This window comes from Erythrolamprus reginae, chromosome 11, assembly GCF_031021105.1.
Source record: "Erythrolamprus reginae isolate rEryReg1 chromosome 11, rEryReg1.hap1, whole genome shotgun sequence".
NCBI lineage: Eukaryota > Metazoa > Chordata > Lepidosauria > Squamata > Dipsadidae > Erythrolamprus > Erythrolamprus reginae.
Window position 1 is genome coordinate 3062501 of NC_091960.1, and position 17385 is coordinate 3079885.

Consider the following 17385-nt stretch of genomic DNA (forward strand, 5'->3'; position numbering starts at 1 on the left):
GCCAGCACCTGGGAATTGGTCCAAAGTCATTCAGCCAGCTTTCATGTCTAAGGAGGGACTAGAACTCCCAACCTCCTGGTGTTTGGCTCAATATCGCATTTATGACTTGCCCCTACGAAACTATCCTCCCATTGAAGTAAATTCTTAAGTAGCATTTCTTTAACTCAGCAACTTCAAACATTTGTGGGCTTCAATTCTTAGAACTCCAGGAATTGAAGTCCACCTATCTTGATGAAGTGGAGAAACCCAGTTCTAGATATTCATCCTCTTCGCCTGCCTCCTCTTCCTCTTCCTCTCCCTCCTCCTCTTCCTCCATCTCCCTTCTCAGCATTCATCATTAGAAGGACGGCTTCCATCACCCTAGAAAAATATTATTACAAACGGGAAAAAATTCTCCCTCTTGTTTTTCCCCACGAGAGAAGAAAACACACATACACACACACACACACACAGCTGTGCCCATGACCTAGAACAGGGCTGGCTGGGGGATTCTGGGAGTTGAAGTTCAGACTTCAAATGGCCAAAGTTGAGCAACAACGGCCTTGAGTGTCAGGCCCAAAGTATTATGTGAAGTTAGAGGTTTTGGCCTGACAATCGTTAGCAGCGATTGGTCCACATGGTTGCATTTGTGGGTGTGGGGAACACTGAATTTCTCCTCAGTTCCCATCCAGGGTGAAGTTCGTTTCACACCCCCAGACCCACAAATGCAACCATGTGGACCAATCCGGTGCAGGGGTTACTGGCTTCTTCATTTATTCAGTTGACCTCGAACTCTGCGTGTGTTGGTATCAATCTCTCTCTCTCTCACGCCTCCCGTTTCCCTATCGCTGCTAACTATTGTCAGGCCAAAACCTCTAACTTCACATAATACGTTGGGCCTGGTTTCTGACCAACCAAACTCTGAAGATAACCGAGCGCTGTCGCCAGAAACCTGCTCTTGTGCCGTCCTTCCTAGAAGAAGTCTATAGACCTCTAACTGAGAAGAGCCTTTTCTTCCCATCCCCTACAAATGCCTCTGTTCCCTTTAATCTGCAGAAGTCAACGAAGGCAAAATCGGGGCCTTTGAAGGATCTCAACCCAGTCTTCTAGAGCAGAGGTCTCCAACCTTAGCAACTTTAAGACTTGTGGACCTCAACTCCCAGAGTTGAGGTCTCTGGGAGTTGAGGTCCACAAGTCTTAAAGTTGTCAAGGTTGGAGACCACTGTTCTAGGAAAGCAAAGCCATGGATGAATTGTAGAAGAAGTAGGGACACTAATTTATGCCTAAAGAGAGCTGTCCATGGTCCTGAATGAAGCTTCCTTCTTTTTCACCCCATCTAACTTCTGCCTAGAAAAGATGGGAGGGTGATAGCCTTCTACTCAATCCTCCAAGTTCTACCACTGTTGGTTACAAGACGACCCAAAGGCCTTCTCCTCCCATCCTCAGAAGATCTTTAAAAGGCTCGACTTCCAGGTTCTGTCTCCTATTGGCATGCAATCACGACATAGGGTGGGCCCCGTCTCTATAAAAATCAGCAGGAGGCAAGGGAGTTGACCCAAATGTACACCCGGATGCAACGTTTGCTCCAAGGCAAACATTGACCCAGGAAAAAGAAATCTACAAACACTGGACCCCACAGGCTGGAGAGGTGAACAGATGTTGCTCCAGATGGCACTCCTGGAATCCTGGTTCCATTCAAGTCCATTCACACGACGCTCCCCCATGTTACACTGTATAGCATCAGGCAACCATGGGGTCACAACCCTCCCCTGCATCAGGCCACGAGGGTGTGAGAACATGAGCAAAGTTTCGCCCATCCCAGCTGCCGTCTTCGCTCCCGTTGGTCGGGCCTGCCATCCAGCTGTGGTCATTGGCTTCTAGGGAGAAAGGAAGGAGTCTTCGAGGAGGTGGACATAAATAGAAGGAAGCACCCCATCTTACGTGGGGTACATCAACCGAGGGGTGTGTGCAATCTCCCCAGGAACATGGGGACCAAGAAGGAACATGGTTTCTTGAACCCTTTTTGTCCAACGGAGCAAAACGGAAAACTGGAAACCTCTCGCTCCCACAGAGGTCGATGACTCTGTCCCAACTATTTCTCAGCACCCATAAACCCAGCGAGGTCCCTCAACTGACCCTCCGTTCTCTTGCGTCCAGGATCGGAGCTGGGGAAGGGGCTGTATTGAGGCCAAACACATGCCCCTTCCTATGAATCGAGATGGGTACAACGGGTCCCTCTTCTCCTGATCTGTTTTCACTCCATCCTAGACCCTTTAAAAGTGCCCGAAATCATCCGGCCGTCTGGAGAGACGTTGTAACGGATCTTGTTTTGCTTCTGACGTAGATCTCTTCTCCCACCTGTCTTCCTCCCCAGTTTTTCTGAGCCCCCGGCCTCAAAAAGAGAGTATCCATTTGCAATTCTCTCCGTGTGTGGGCGAGTGTGATGGATCCAGGCCAAAGGTCCCAGCTTTGAAGAAAACGACACAGCCACAGGAAGACGCTTGGGGAGAAACACAACGAGGTTCCTTGGGTGGATCAAAGGATCGTGTAGCGATTGGGGCAGGGGGCGGGGGTTAACACAGATGCCTGCTTCAATCCTCTGGGCTTGCACCCCTCGTTTTAGCGCATGAGAGACACCCCCCCCCCCAAGATTGGAACGGACCAGAGTCCCTTGCTAGAAGGGAGAAGAAGTCTCCCAGTTGGAGAACAAGAGTTGTCCATCCCGTCAGAAGACGCCTGAAAACGTAGCCGGTCAAAACGGACAGGTAAGTAGAAGATGAAGGAAGGACGTCTTCCGTGGAGCTCCATCTCCCGTCTTGGAGGGCGGAGGGCGTTCGTCTTCACAAGAGGAGGAGGAGGAGGGGGCCACGAAGTGAGCCCCATTGTTTCCCCTCTCCCGCACCGTCACCGCCTCCATCTCCCACTCTCCCACGCCGCCTCCTTCAGAAGCCCTTGATGTGGCAGTAGGCCTCCAGGCCGGCAAAGAGGATGTAGACCAGCCAGAGGCCCACAAAGAGGCAGGTGGTCAGGATTTTGGCGGTCTGGGGGCCCCCCAGCTCGCCCCCTATGTGCGGCCGGCGGCGGTACATGAGGACGCTGATGCAAACGAAGGCAAAGATGGTGAAGAGGGTGACGGAGAAAGCCAGGGTGCCCGTCTGCACCTCGAAGTTCTTGCCTTGGAAAGCCCAGTAGATGGCGGCCACGGACCAGGCCACGCCCAGGCCCAGGAAGACGTTGACCGCGTTGCTGCCCGTCACGTTGCCGATGGAGGCATCCGCGCACTGGTCCTGCAGGGCGGCCACTTTGCTGGCGAAGGTATCTGCAGGGAAGACAAAGGGAGAGCGATGCGCAACTACGACAGAGGTGTCCAACTCTACTCTATTCCCTCTTCATTCTATTCTATTCCTTTTCTCTTCTCTTCTATTCTCATTTATTTCTATTCTATTCCATTCCATTTCTCTTCTCTTATTTATTTCTATTCTATTCCCTTTCTCCTCTCCTCTCCTCTCTTCTATTCCATTTCTCTTCTTTTTTTCTCTTCTCTTCCATTCCATTCTTATTTATTTCTCTTCTACTTTATTCTATTCCTTTTCTCTTCTCTTCCCTTCTCGCCTTTATTTCTATTCTATTTTATTCTATCCCATTTCTCTTCTCTTCTATTCCTTCTCCTCTCCTCTCCTCTCATCTCCTCTTCTCTTCTTATTTATTTCTATTCTATTCCATTTCTCTTCTCTTTTCTTCTCTTCTCTTTCATTCCATTCCATTCCATTCTTATTTATTTCTCTTCTCTTCTCTTCTGTTCTAGTTTTTCTCATCATTCCCATCACCCTTTTCCTCCCACTTAGGACCGTATGACTGTAACTTGTTGCTTGTATCCTAAGATTTTTATTAATATTGATTGTTTCTTCATTGCTGATTTGACCCCTATGACAACCATTAAGTGTTGTACCACATGATTCTTGACAAATGTATATTTTATTTTATGTACGCTGAGAGCCTATGCACCAAAGACAAATTCCTTGTGTGTCCAATCACACTTGGCCTATAAAGAATTCTATTCTATTCTGTTCCTTTTCTCCTCTCTTCTCTTCCCTCTTCTATTCTATCCTTATTTATTTCTATTCCATTCCATTCTGGTTCATTTAATGACCAGGTGATTCACTTTATGATTATCCTAAAACAGTTGTAAAATCGACTCCGGGGGCCTCGCCTAACGAGCGTGATGCCATACGACCCACATTCTGGGCTCTATCTGTGGTGGTGGTCATAAGTCGAGGACCCCTGGAAGTGGCTGATGGGGCCAAGGGTCCTTGTCGCGACCTGGGCGTCTGGTTGGGTGGCGCACCTGGGATGGAGGTGCCCAAGGCCACGAAGACAACAGCATTGACCGAGTCCGTCAGCCCCACCGTGCAGCCGAAGTGGGAGGCCAGGTCCCCGATGAGGGCGGTCAGCAGGCCGATGACCAGGATGCAGACGCTGAAGCAGGCCCAGCCGTTCCAGTACTCGGTGGGGGGCACGCAGGCGAAGAGAACCTTCCAGAAGACGGTCAGGAAGTGCATGACGTAGTCGAAGCAAGAGGGCAGCCGCTCCTCCCTCCCGTCTTCGTCCTCGTCTTCGACCCCTGGGGAGAAGGACACGCGAGTCAAACCTTCAGCACTGACGGGAGATGGGGGGCAGGAAAGGGTGGGTAGGGAGCGGAGGTCTAAAGGTGGGTGGTCCTTAGCACTCTCTGAATTAGAAGGGAGAAGGTTCAGGAGGTGGAGGAGGAGGAAGAAGAGGAGGAAGAGGAGGAGGAAGAGGAGGAGGAGGAAGAAGAGGAGGAGGAGGAAGAAGAGGAGGAGGAGGAAGAAGAGGAGGAGGAGAAAGAAGAGGAAGAGGAAGAGGAGGAGGAGGAGGAGGAAGAGGAGGAAGAGGAGGAAGAGGAGGAAGAAGAAGAGGAAGAGAAGGACAAGGAGGAGAAAGAGGAAGAGGAGGAGGAGAACAACTCCTTCTCTCTTTTCCCTTCTCCCCCTTTCTTCTCTTCCTTCTCCTCCTCCTCCTTTTCCTCCCTTCTCCTCCTCCCTTCTTCTCTTCCCTCTCCCCATCCTCCCTCTCCTCTCCCTCCTCTTCCTCCTCCTTCATCACTGGTAGAAAAAACATTCAGCAAAAGAAATCAGAAAGACATTGCGTGCAGCGAGATTGGGTTTTTTCCGAGCTGCAAGTTGCAATGTATTTATTGGATTTGTATGCCGCCCCTCTCCGTGGACTCGGGGTGATGCAACGGCTTCCCTGGGGGCCTTCCTGTTACACCACAACTAGATCAACTCAATGCTCGGCCAAGGGATGGACGACAAGAGCTGAATGTCCAGGTCCACGAATGGAGAATACAGACAAAGCTTTTGACCAGAGGCAGAACATTGCCAAAAAACAAAACCACCAGAAAAAAAGTTCTTCATTCCTGTTATGCAGGATGTTGACCAATAGAGGGCGCCCTGGCCTTGCAAGAACACCAGTGGCTTCATGATATCATTGTCATGGGGGGGGGGGGAGATAACATTAGAAATAAGAACATGCCCCCCCCCCAAAAGGGTTCAACGCCAACCCCTACATTTGATGTCTAGGAAAGATCAAAGCTGCAGAAATTCATGCTGGCATGTGGTCATTGTCCATAAGTGCCCATTTAAGCAGTTCTCCAGGCCATTTTTATCCATTGTCTTTTCAATTTGGCTGACAGAACGGTCAAGGTTTTCTCCTGATGGCCTTTGGAAGCAGAACAGGAAGGGGGCTGACCCTTTGGGACTTTGGGGATACCCGTGAACATACCACAAAGAAACAACCGAGAAAAGAAAAAACGCACAAATTCCACCATCACCCCAGAGGTCTTTTTTTGAAGCACAAAGGAACCAGGCACAAATTGTCCTGTATTCGATGCGTATGGAAGACACATGAAGACCAAAGGGAAGGAGAAGGAGGAGATGGGAAGAAATGGGAGAAGGGAGGAGGAGGAGGAGGAAGAAGAGGAAGAACGAGGAGAGAAGAAAAAGAAGAAGGAGAAAGAGAAGATGAAGGAGAGGAGGAGGACAGAATAATAATAAGAAGAAGAAGATGAGGAGGAGGAGGAGCAGGAGAAGAAGAGGAAGAGGAAGAAGGAGGAGGAGAAGAAGAAGGAGGAGGAGGAGAAGGAAGAGAAGGAGAAGGAGAAGATGAAGGAGAGGAGGAGGACAGAATAAGAAGATGAGGAGGAGGAGGAGGAGAAGAAGAGGAAGAAGGAGGAGGAGAAGAAGAAGGAGGAGGAGGAGGAAGAGAAGGAGAAGGAGAAGATGAAGGAGAGGAGGAGGACAGAATAAGAAGATGAGGAGGAGGAGGAGGAGAAGAAGAGGAAGAGGGAGAAGGAGGAGGAGAAGAAGAAGGAGGAGGAGGAGAAGGAAGAAGGAGAAGGAGAAGATGAAGGAGAGGAGGAGGACAGAATAAGAAGATGAGGAGGAGGAGGAGGAGGAGAAGAGGAAGAGGGAGAAGGAGGAGGAGAAGAAGGAGGAGGAGGAGAAGGAAGAGAAGGAGAAGGAGAAGATGAAGGAGAGGAGGAGGACAGAATAAGCAGAAGATGAGGAGGAGGAGGAGGAGGAGAAGAAGAGGAAGAGGAAGAAGGAGGAGGAGGAGAAGGAGGAGGAGGAGAAGGAAGAGAAGGAGAAGATGAAGGAGAGGAGGAGGACAGAATAAGAAGAAGATGAGGAGGAGGAGGAGGAGCAGGAAAAGAAGAGGAAGAGGAAGAAGGAGGAGAAGAAGAAGGAGGAGGAGGAGGAGGAGAAGGAAGAGAAGGAGAAGGAGAAGATGAAGGAGAGGAGGAGGACAGAATAAGAAGAAGAAGATGAGGAGGAGGAGGAGGAGAAGAAGAGGAAGAGGAAGAAGGAGGAGGAGAAGAAGAAGGAGGAGGAGGAGGAGAGGAAGAGAAGGAGAAGATGAAGGAGAGGAGGAGGACAGAATAAGAAGAAGAAGATGAGGAGGAGGAGGAGGAGGAAGAGCAGGAGAAGAAGAGGAAGAGGAAGAAGAAGGAGGAGGAGGAGAAGGAGGAGAAGATGAAGGAGAGGAGGAGGAGGAGGAAGAGGACAGAATAATAAGAAGAAGAGGAAGAGGAAGAGGAAGAGGAGGAAGAAGAAGAAGAAGAAGAAGAAGAAGAAGAAGAAGAAGAAGAAGAAGAAGAAAGAAGAAGAAGAAGGAGGAGGATTGGACAGATTAGATAGACAGACAGACAGACAAACTTCCAGAATTCTCCAGCTGACTGGTAGTTGAGGTTTGCCATCTTTAAGGCTGCTGGCTGGGGAATTCTGGGGATTGAAGTCCATCCATCTTCAACCGGCTGAAGTGAGAATCAACATGGACTGCAGAAAGGCTTTGCATCCCCTTCGCGTTCTCGTCTAGTAGCTTCCTGGCAGTTTCATGGCGTGGAGCAGATTTCCCCAAGGTTCTCAATTCCTTCCATGTTGGCTCCCGTAGGGTGGTGGTGTGTGTGTGTTGGCAGGGAGGTGGTGCCACTTACCTGGACTCACAGTGATGGCCTCCAGGAACTGCTCCCGCCAGGAGTGTGTGCCGATCACCAGCGCCAGGTTGGTTTTCTTGATGAGCTTGTCCACAGTGTTCTGCAGCAGAAAGAGAGGTCACTTCCTTCACTGGTGTTGTAACCTAAAATCTTCGCTAAAAGAACACTTGTAAGTCGGGGACATGTATATGTTTTATGCAGTTGGCAGTTTACTTTGGCAAGATTCTGTCTATAGGTGCGGAACTGTAAAGAAATATTTGTGGTATGTTCCCCGTGTGACATTAGCTGTCTTATATCTATTTTTATTATTTATTCTCTCTCTCTCTACCTCCTTCTCCCATCCATCCATCCATCTGTCTAGATCTATCTATCATCCATCTATTATCATCTACCTGCCTGTCTCATCTATCTATCTATCCATCTATCACCATCTTTTATCCAGCATTCATATCTATCTATCTGTGTGTCTATTAATTCCTCATTTATCCATCATCTATCTATATCTATCATCTACCTTTCTAATATCTATCTATTTTTATTATTCATTCTTTCTCTCCCTCCCTCTCCCATCCATCCATCCATCCATCCATATGTATGTCTGTCTGTCTGTCTGTCTATCTATCTATCTATCATCTATTCATTCCCTTATTTATCTATCATCTGTCATCTCTGTCTATATCTATCTATCTATCTATCTATCTATCTATCTATCTATCTATCCATCTATCACCATCTTTTATCCATCATTCATATCTATCTATCTATCTGTGTGTCTACTAATTCCTCATTTATCCATCATCTATCTATATCTATCATCTACCTGTCTAATATCTATCTATTTTTATTATTCATTCTTTCTCTCCCTTCCTCTCCCATCTATCCATCCATCCATCCATCCATCCATATGTCTGTCTGTCTGTCTGTCTACCTACCTATCTATCATCTTTTATCCATCATTTCTATCTATCTATCTATCTGTCTATAATTCCTAATTTATCCATCATCTGTCTATATCTATCATTTATTTTTTTATTATTCATTCTCTCTTTCCTAGTTTTTGGGGGGCCCTGGCAAGTCACCTCCCTATTCAACATCTGGCAAGCATCCGTGTAGGAGGGTGGCATGGGGAGATGTCACTCCACTTCCCAGAAGAAGACGCAGCCTTCTCGTGTCGTTCCCTGGGGGGGGCTTGGAAATCCCTGCAGGTTCTCTCTGTGCCTCTCCCCAGCACAGCTGCCCCCCCGGGATGTTCTCAGCCCTGGAGGAATCAGACCGAAGGTACCAACAGAGGCAGCGACAGGCGCTCTACACAACGTCCAGAGGGAGCCCCATTTCCAGTGAGCGGTCCATAATAATGACAATAATAATGTGACATTATTCTTAAAGGAGCCGTCGGTGGTTGCAGTTTCAGTTTGGATCGGCTTCTCGGGTTGGCAAATCGATGAGTTCGGTTTGTCTCTTATTCCCCATTCATTCTATGTCATTGATTAGATTAATCAACTTTTTTTTTTAAAGTTTGCATTAAAAGGTATCTATATTGCTGTGCAATTTTACAAATGATTTCAGCCAGTATAATGCAACACTCAATCATTGGTACAGTTTTCTTAATCTGTCTGTCTGTCAGTCTATTTATCTGTCATCCATCCATCCATCCATGTCTGTCTGTCTGCTATATCTATCATCTATCATCGTATCATCTATCAACTATCTATCTACGAGTCTACAGAGAGGGACGGCATACAAACCTAATAAATAATAATAATAATAATATATATTGTTCTATTGTTCTATCTATCGTTCTATCCATCTATCGTTCTATCATTCAATTGTTCTATCATTCTATTGTTATTGTTCTATCTATCATTCTGTCCATCCATGTATATCTCACGTATCCATCATTTGTATGTATCTATCTGTCTGTCTATCAATTCCTCACTTATCCCTTATCTATCTATATCTATTATCTACCTGTCTCATATCTATTTTTATTATTCATTCTCTCTCCCCTTCCTCTCTCATCCCTCCATCCATCCATCCATCCATCCATCCATCCATCCATCTATCTATCTATCTATCTATCTCATTTATCCATCATTCATACCTATCTGTGTGTCTATCAATTCCTCATTTATCCATCATCTGTCTATACCTGTCATCTACCTGTCTTATATCTACTTTTATTATTTATTCTCTCCCCCTCCCTCTCCCACCCATCTGTCTCTCTGTCTCCCTATGTATGTATGTATGTATGTATCTATCTATCTATCTATCTATCTATCTATCTATCTATCATCTATCTATCTATGCATCTATGTATGTATCTATGTATGTATGTATCTATCTATCTATCTATCTATCTATCTATCTATCTATCTACCTACCTACCTACCTATCTAATCTATATCATATCGATTTATTTATCTATCTATCATCTATGTATCTATCATCTATCTATCTATCTATCTATCTATCTATCTATCTATCTATCTATCTATCTATCTATCTATCTATGCATCTATCTATCTATCTATCCATCCATTTATTTATCATCCATCCATCTATTTTCTCTCTCTCTCATTTATCCCTCATTCATATCTATCTATCAGTCTATCAGTTCCTCATTTATCTGTCTATATCCACCATCTACTTGTCTCATATCTATTTTTATTATTCATTCTCTCTCTCCCCCTTCGTCTCTCATCCATCCATCCATCCATCCCTAAGTTTAAATACCCATCCAAAACTGCACAGATCATTTTTTCCTGAATTCCTCCGCCGCCTTTCGCCTGAGTGGTCCCAGCGTTGGCGTTCTGTACCTTGAAATCGCAGGACTCTTCTATGATCACCTCCAGGCGTGAATTCTCCCCAAGGATGGGTTTGCCCATCTCGGCAATCCGCCAGGCCTCCTCCTCCTCCGCGGAGAGTTTCTTGTCCCCGTCGGCTAAGCAAAAAAAGAAGCAACGTCACCCAACATCTTGATTGGACTGGATGGTTATTTTATTTGGGTGTATTCCAATATTTCCTTCTTTTCCTCTTCTTTTTTTTTCATCACAACAATCCTGCAAGGGAGGCTGTGCCCTTGTCAATGTCAGCTGACTGAACTGGAATTCAAATCTAAAAGCTACTTTTTGTCTGGAGTTTTTTTTCCAACCAATCAGGCATTTATAGTAGGGTTGTCCCTCCGAACTTCCTGCCAATCAGCTTGAAGCTCTGTTGGGAGAATCGGCGCTCGACTTATGGTTGGAGGTCACCACAACATGAGTATGAATTACAAGATGAACAAAATAAGAACTACTATAGAGTGTAGGGGAAACTGTATAAATGGATAAGAGGAAAAAATAAATAAAACAAAAAAAGGAATTAGTATTAAGGAAATATAATGGGGGGAAAACAGAATTGTTAAATATTAATTATGTATAACAGATAAGTATAAATATTAAATGTTGTTTGTATGTTTGTTGATATAAAATAATAAAAATATATATTTTTTTAAAAAGCAACTTCTATTAAGGGGTCGGGGCATTAGAAAGATAGAGAACCATTGTACTAGAGATATAATTTAGGGGTTTTTTTTCCTCCGACTTAACCTGCATAAATGAAAACACATATACTGTACCATCAATGCTTAATGTACTGTACATAGATAGCAACTATGCCCAGTCGTATGCTTTTAAAGTCTTCTTGCAATTATGGAAGATTATGGATTGTGCCCAAATGAACAGACTTACTACGAAAATTAAAGATAAAGGAGATTCGGAACTTTATAAAGCCTGGGAGAAATTTTATGCATTTTACGAACGGATTGAAAATAAAAATAGATACAAGAAATAATTATTTTGAAAGTAACGTAGAGGAATTAGAAATATGATTGTAGAACCTGGTGGACAAAAAAAAGGGACAGGGAGGCAGAATTTGATGATTATGCAACACAGACATAGAGGAGTTTAAAATGTAATAATATGAAGGTTGGAATTGGAGAATATTTGCGTAAGGTTTTTTTCTTCTTTTCTTTTTCTCTTTCTTTTAAATTCAAACTGGTATTTTAAAAAAAATAACATTATATTTATATATATACTTATATTTATTAGATTTGTATGCTGCCCCTCTCCGAAGACTCGGGGCGGCTCACAACAACAATAATACAATATACAGAGTACAAAACTAATATTAATAAAAAGCTAAATTTAAAACCCATAAATATTAAAAACAAACATTACTGCACAATCGCATTATTCTCATGTATTACAGTCAGAAAAAAAAAGGTGGGGGGGAGGGATAGCTAGTCTGCGGAGAGGGGCGGCGTACAAATCCAATAAATAAATAAATAAGTAAGTAAGTAAGTAAGTAAGTAAGTAAGTAAGTAAGTAAGTAAGTAAGTAAGTAAGTAAGTAAGTAAGTAAGTAAATAAATAAATAAATAAATAAATAAATAAATTGCCCCCCCATGCCTGGCGACATAGATAGGTCTTCAACATCTTGTGGAAGGCGGGAAGAGTGGGGCAATTCGAATTTCCGGGGGGAGTTGATTCCAGAGGGCCGGGGCTGCCACAGAGAAGGCTCTTCCCCTGGGTCCCGCCAAACGGCATTGTTTAGTCAACGGGACCCGAAGAAGGCCAACTCTGTGGGACCTGATTGGCCGCTGGGATTCATGTGGCAGAAGGTGGTCCCGCAGGTATTCTGGTCCGATGCCATGTAGGGCTTTATAGGTCATTACCAACACTTTGAATTGTGCCCGGAAACTGATCGGCAACCAGTGCAGGCTGCGGAGTGTTGACGAAATGTGGGCAGTTCTAGGATTTATTTTATTACATTATTTTTCTTCTCTATGTAAAATGTTCATTCTTTTTAGCTTAGTTGTTCGATAGACGGAGTGGATATTGTTGAAGTGAATTAAGGATAATTTATTAATTTCCAAGGTTAATTTTGGCCCTGTGAAATTCCGTCTCCGTGTGCCCCTCTCTGCCACACCCTTCGCATAAACCCCCCTGGTCTCTTTGACAGGTGCTGGAGGATGAGGGAAGTGGGTCTGAACTAGGCCAGGCTGGTTCTCTCGAAAGCGGCTGCACATTCCCATTCGTTGCACAGTGCATAGTTTCTCACCCACACATTCGCTCTCCCCCAGAACGGAGCTAATGTACAAAAAAAAAAATGCTCAAGCGCATCACACACATTTTCTCCTACGCAACCCCCTCCCTTCCCTCCCATTGCATGGAGCCCTCCCCCTCCTCCTCCTCCCCTCTGGCACAGATGTGGAGAAAAGGCAGCTGTCACGGAGCTGGGATCTATGCGCTTCCAGCCGGGTGGTGGAATACAGGGTGCTTTCCAAAAGTAATGCAATTATTTTTTTAAAAACGTAATTTATTGAACAGATTTGCACAATCACTTCAAATTCTTCAAAGTACTGTCCTTGGGCTTCTACACATTTCTTCCAGCGACTCTGCCGTAACCGGTATGCGCCCTGGAAGGTGTTTTCGGGGACCTCTCGCAAGGTCTTCGTCACGGCTGATTGGATCTCTTCTATGGATGAAAAACAGGTTCCTTTCAGGGCTGGGAACAAAAATAAGTCTGCTGGGGCTACGTCAGGACTCTAGGGAGGGTGGGGCAGCGTTGGTACCTGGTGTTTGGCGAGGAACTCGCGGACTCGTAGCGCGTTGTGGCAAGGCGCGTTGTCGGGATGGAGTTGCCAGGTAGTGGAGATGTCTTTTATCGTCCTGGTGACCCTTTTTTGGAGTCTTTCCAGCACATGCATGTAGTAGGCAGCGTTAACTGTCTGTCCTTGAGGAACAAACTCCTTATGGGCCACTCCGAAAAAGACAATGAGCATTGTTTTCACTTTTGATTTGCTCATTCTTGCCCTTTGGGGCTTGGGGGACTGGTCAGTGTGCCACTCAGAGCTTTGGAGTTTTGTTTCTGGGTCGTATTCAAAAACCCAGGTTTCATCACCAGTGATGACGTTGTCCAGATAATCGGGTTCAATTTCTATACGTTGCAAAAGCTCACTTGAAATTTCCGCTCGGTTGGTCTTTTCGTGACACGATCGGCGGGCAGAGGGTTTACAATAACTGACGTCCTGCCGCTTCCACAGCTTGGAGAGCACTGAGACCGGTTTCTCGGCAAAGCTTAGTGTCTCCCCTACCTACTCCAAGTGCTTCGGTCCCACTCCGACCAATAGGAGCAGCACAGGAAATTCAATTGCATTACTTTTGGAACACACCCTGTATAAAGCCCTGCATGGCGTAGGACCAGATTACCTACGAGGCCATGGATCCCAGAGGCTGGTTAGGTCACACAGAGTCGGCCTTCTCTAAGTCCCGTCGGACAGGCAATGTCGCCTGGCGGGGCCTGGAGGAAGAGCCTTCTCTGTGGCGGCCCCGGCCCTTTGGAACGAACTCCCTCCGGAGATACGTACTGCCCCCTCCCTCCTGGTCTTTCACAAAGCCTTGAAGACTCATCTTTGCCAGTGGACATAGGGGGCCATGAGTATTGAGAGTAAACGCTGGACAATGTTATGAGTGGCTGGACCCAGTTGGATGGAGGTGGATGATGGTGTTTAGGATAAATGGGGTTTTAGAATTTTTTAGTTTTTAATATTAGATTTCTATACACTTTGTACAGTGTTTATTATTCTGTCTGTCTGTCTGTCTGTCTGTCTGTCTGTCTGTCTGTCTGTCTGTCTGTCTGTCTGTCTATCTATCTATCTATCTATCTATCTATTGGACATATGCCACCCCTCTCCATGGACTCGGGGCGGCTTACAACATTTTAGTAAATGTTGACGGGACCCTGAGGAGACCTACTCTGTGGGACCTAACCGGATGCTGGGATTCGTACGGCAGAAGGCGGTCTCGGAGATATTATGTTGCATACCATACTGAGTCAGTTGAGAAGGGTGGCGTAGAAGTCTAATTAATTAATTAATTAATTAATTAAATGTTTATTCTGGTGGACAGGTGTCATTTCCAACACCTGGGTCAGGAGGTGCGAAGAAGACATCTGCATGTTACCGATTTGTGCGCCCCCTCAACCCTCCAACCCCCGGGCAAAGGAATTCTCTCACCTCCCGTGGAAATTCATTTCACATTTCACAAAGGTGTTTGGACAGAAGAGCAACAGTGGGGAGGGGCCTTGGAGGTCTTCTAGTCCAACCAGGTGCAAGGCTGCTAGCCGGAACGCTAAATTGGGCTCCCCTCCGCGGCTCGTGAGTGCTCGCGGGGCCAGCGTGATTTTGCTTCCGCACCTGTGGAGGTCGCGAAATCCCGCACGGAACCGTAGGTGCGCCCGTGTTTCGGCTATGGGGTTTTTTTGCTTCTGCGCATGCCGAAATATGGTCCTTGGTCTAGAAAGCTTAGAACTACGACGCCTAGAACACGATCTAAGTATTGCTCACAAGATCATATGCTGCAACGTCCTGCCTGTCAAAGACTACTTCAGCTTCAACCGCAACAACACAAGAACACGCAACAGATTCAAACTTAATATTAACCGCTCCAAACTTGACTGTAAAAAATATGACTTCAGCATGGAGCGTGGAACTCATTACCTGACTCACGTGTCAACCCCTAACCCCCAACATTTCTCCCTTAGACTATCCACGACTGACCTCTCCAGGCTCCTTAGAGGTCAGTAAGGGGCATGCATAATTGCACCAGTGTGCCTTCCGTCCCCTGTCCAATTGTCTCTCCTTATCTCATTTATCTTTTCTTCCTTTCAAATTTGTTCACCTATACTTTTATATCTTTTCTTCTATTCTTTTCTTTAGTTATATTACTAAATATCTATTCTCTTCAATGCGTGTTATGTATTGGACTAACTAACTAACTAACTAACTAACTAACTAACTAACTAAGTGCACCTGTGGCTCCGTGCAGGATTTCCTACCTCCACGGGTCCCCCCTTTCCCTTCTGTCCTCCACATCAGTGTTTCCCAACCTTGGCCACTTGAAGATATTTGGACTTCAACTCCCAGAATTCCCCAGCCAGCATTTGGGAAACACTGCTCCAGACTATCTACGGACAGTGTCCAAATTGTGGAAGGAAAACTGGCTGGACAAGGGAGTAAAAGAGAAAAGAGGAGGGGGCTTACCTTGATGGAGCAGAAGAGCTACAATCCGAGAAAGAGAGAGAGAAGGAAAGAAAGAGAGGGAGAGAGAGAGAGAATTATGTAATTATCAGAATTGCATAATAATTAGCATAAGGTAGCTGCAAAGCTTGAGACCCTAATTTGGGTAGGGAGGGACCCCCACCAAAGGAACCCTTCGTTACATGGCACTATTCATTTAATGGCATTGAGAAAAGGAGCTTATACGATCAGTCCTTGCGCTTAATAACCATCACGGTATGGACGGATCTCAACTCCCAGAATACCCCAGCCAGCCTGCTTTAAGATGTCTGGACTTTGATTCCCAGAATTCCCCAGCCTGCATGCATCAACACATATGATGTATGATGTTTTCCAAGCCCTAAGTCTTTGCAGGGTTTTTTTCATTACTCTAAGTTGCTCTGAGTAAATTTCTTTCCAGCCCTAATCAGGTGCTTACAATATTCCCAGCTCTTACCAGCTTACAAGCTCTTTCATTGCTACTCTCTGCAAAGAAGTATATTTTCCAAGCCCTAAGTCTCTGCAGTGTTTTTTTCATTACTCTAACTTGCTCTGAGTAAATTTCTTCTCAGCCCTAATCAGGTGCTTGCAATATTCCCAGCTCTTACCGGCTTACAAGCTCTTTCATTGCTACTCTCTGCAAAGAAGAATGTTTTCCAAGCCCTAAGTCTATGCAGGTTTTTTTTTCATTACTCTAACTTGCTCCGAGTAAATTTCTTTCCAGCCCTAATCAGGTGCTTGCAATATTCCCAGCTCTTACCAGCTTGCAAGCTCTTTCATTGTTACTCTCTGCAAAGAAGAATGTTTTCCAAGCCCTAAGTCTTTGCAGGGTTTTTTCCATTGCTCTACTTACTCCGAATGTTTCTTTCCAGGTGCTAATGATGTTCCCAGCTCCTACTGGCTTGCGAGCTCTTTCATTGTGACTCTCTCTGAATAAAGTTTTTTAAAGCCCTTACCAGGGGATAAAATAATGTGCTGAAACTGGACGCTATCCAGATGAATACCTGGTAAGCAGATTCTTTTCCCTACCCAAAAACTAAGGTGTGTCTTATACTCCAAAAAATACAGTAGGTTGATTTCACCAGCCAGACAGCTCTAAAGCCACCCCATAATACCACCTCCATGGGACCTGTTCCCTCCTCTTGATCCCCCCACTTACCAGAGATCCCTCTTTTCAACCAACGAGGCTGCCCCAGTTCAATGAAGAAGCTGTCTTTTTTCTCGTATTCTTCGACATCCACAATTTTCACGTGAAGTGATTTTCTGTTCGGCGAGAAAGAAAACACAATAACCATGATTGACCAAGTCAACCCAGCCAGCCTACGGTGGGATATAATGCTGTTTGTATACATGAGATGGGTACTAATAAGAGGGAAACATTAGGACAGGGGACGGAAGGCACGCTCGTGCACTTATACACACCCCCCTTACTGACCTCTTAGGAATCAACAGTGGACAGTCTAAGGATAAAGTTTTGGGGGTTAGGTGATGATGATATTAGAGTCTGGTAGTAAGTTCCATGCATCAACTACTCGGTTACTAAAGTCGTATTTCCTGCAGCCGAGTTTACAGCGGTTTACTTTGAGTTTGTATCTGTTTTGTGCTCGTGTGTTGTTGTGGTTGAAGATGAAGTAGTCATTGACAGGAAGGACGTTGTAGCAGATGATTTTATGGGTTAAGCGTAGGTCGTGTTTAAGGCAACATAGTTCTAAGCTTTCTAAAACTAGGATTATGAATCTGGTTGTGTAAGGTATTCTATTGCGAATGGAGGGCTCTTCTTGTGAAGTATCTATTTA

The 17385-nt window shown here is 45.4% G+C and overlaps 1 protein-coding gene across 5 annotated transcripts in view; it reads right to left on the reverse strand.

Moving 5' to 3' along the window:
- Window positions 1-2921: 2921 nt before the first annotated feature.
- Window positions 2922-17385, reverse strand: part of SLC8A2 (solute carrier family 8 member A2) — a 30304-nt gene continuing 15840 nt past the window's right edge. The window contains exons 2-8 of one of the 5 annotated variants that reach the window (XM_070764851.1): window positions 16749-16852; window positions 15575-15592; window positions 10309-10433; window positions 7493-7592; window positions 7310-7312; window positions 4325-4600; window positions 2922-3298 (exon numbers count right to left, since the gene is read on the reverse strand). In XM_070764851.1, coding sequence (XP_070620952.1) covers window positions 2922-3298; window positions 4325-4600; window positions 7310-7312; window positions 7493-7592; window positions 10309-10433; window positions 15575-15592; window positions 16749-16852 — 1003 coding nt within the window. Of the gene's footprint in view, window positions 3299-4324; window positions 4601-7309; window positions 7313-7492; window positions 7593-10308; window positions 10434-15574; window positions 15593-16718; window positions 16853-17385 lie in introns of all 5 variants that reach the window. The other 4 variants (XM_070764848.1, XM_070764852.1, XM_070764850.1 and 1 more) reach the window with 4 other exon arrangements.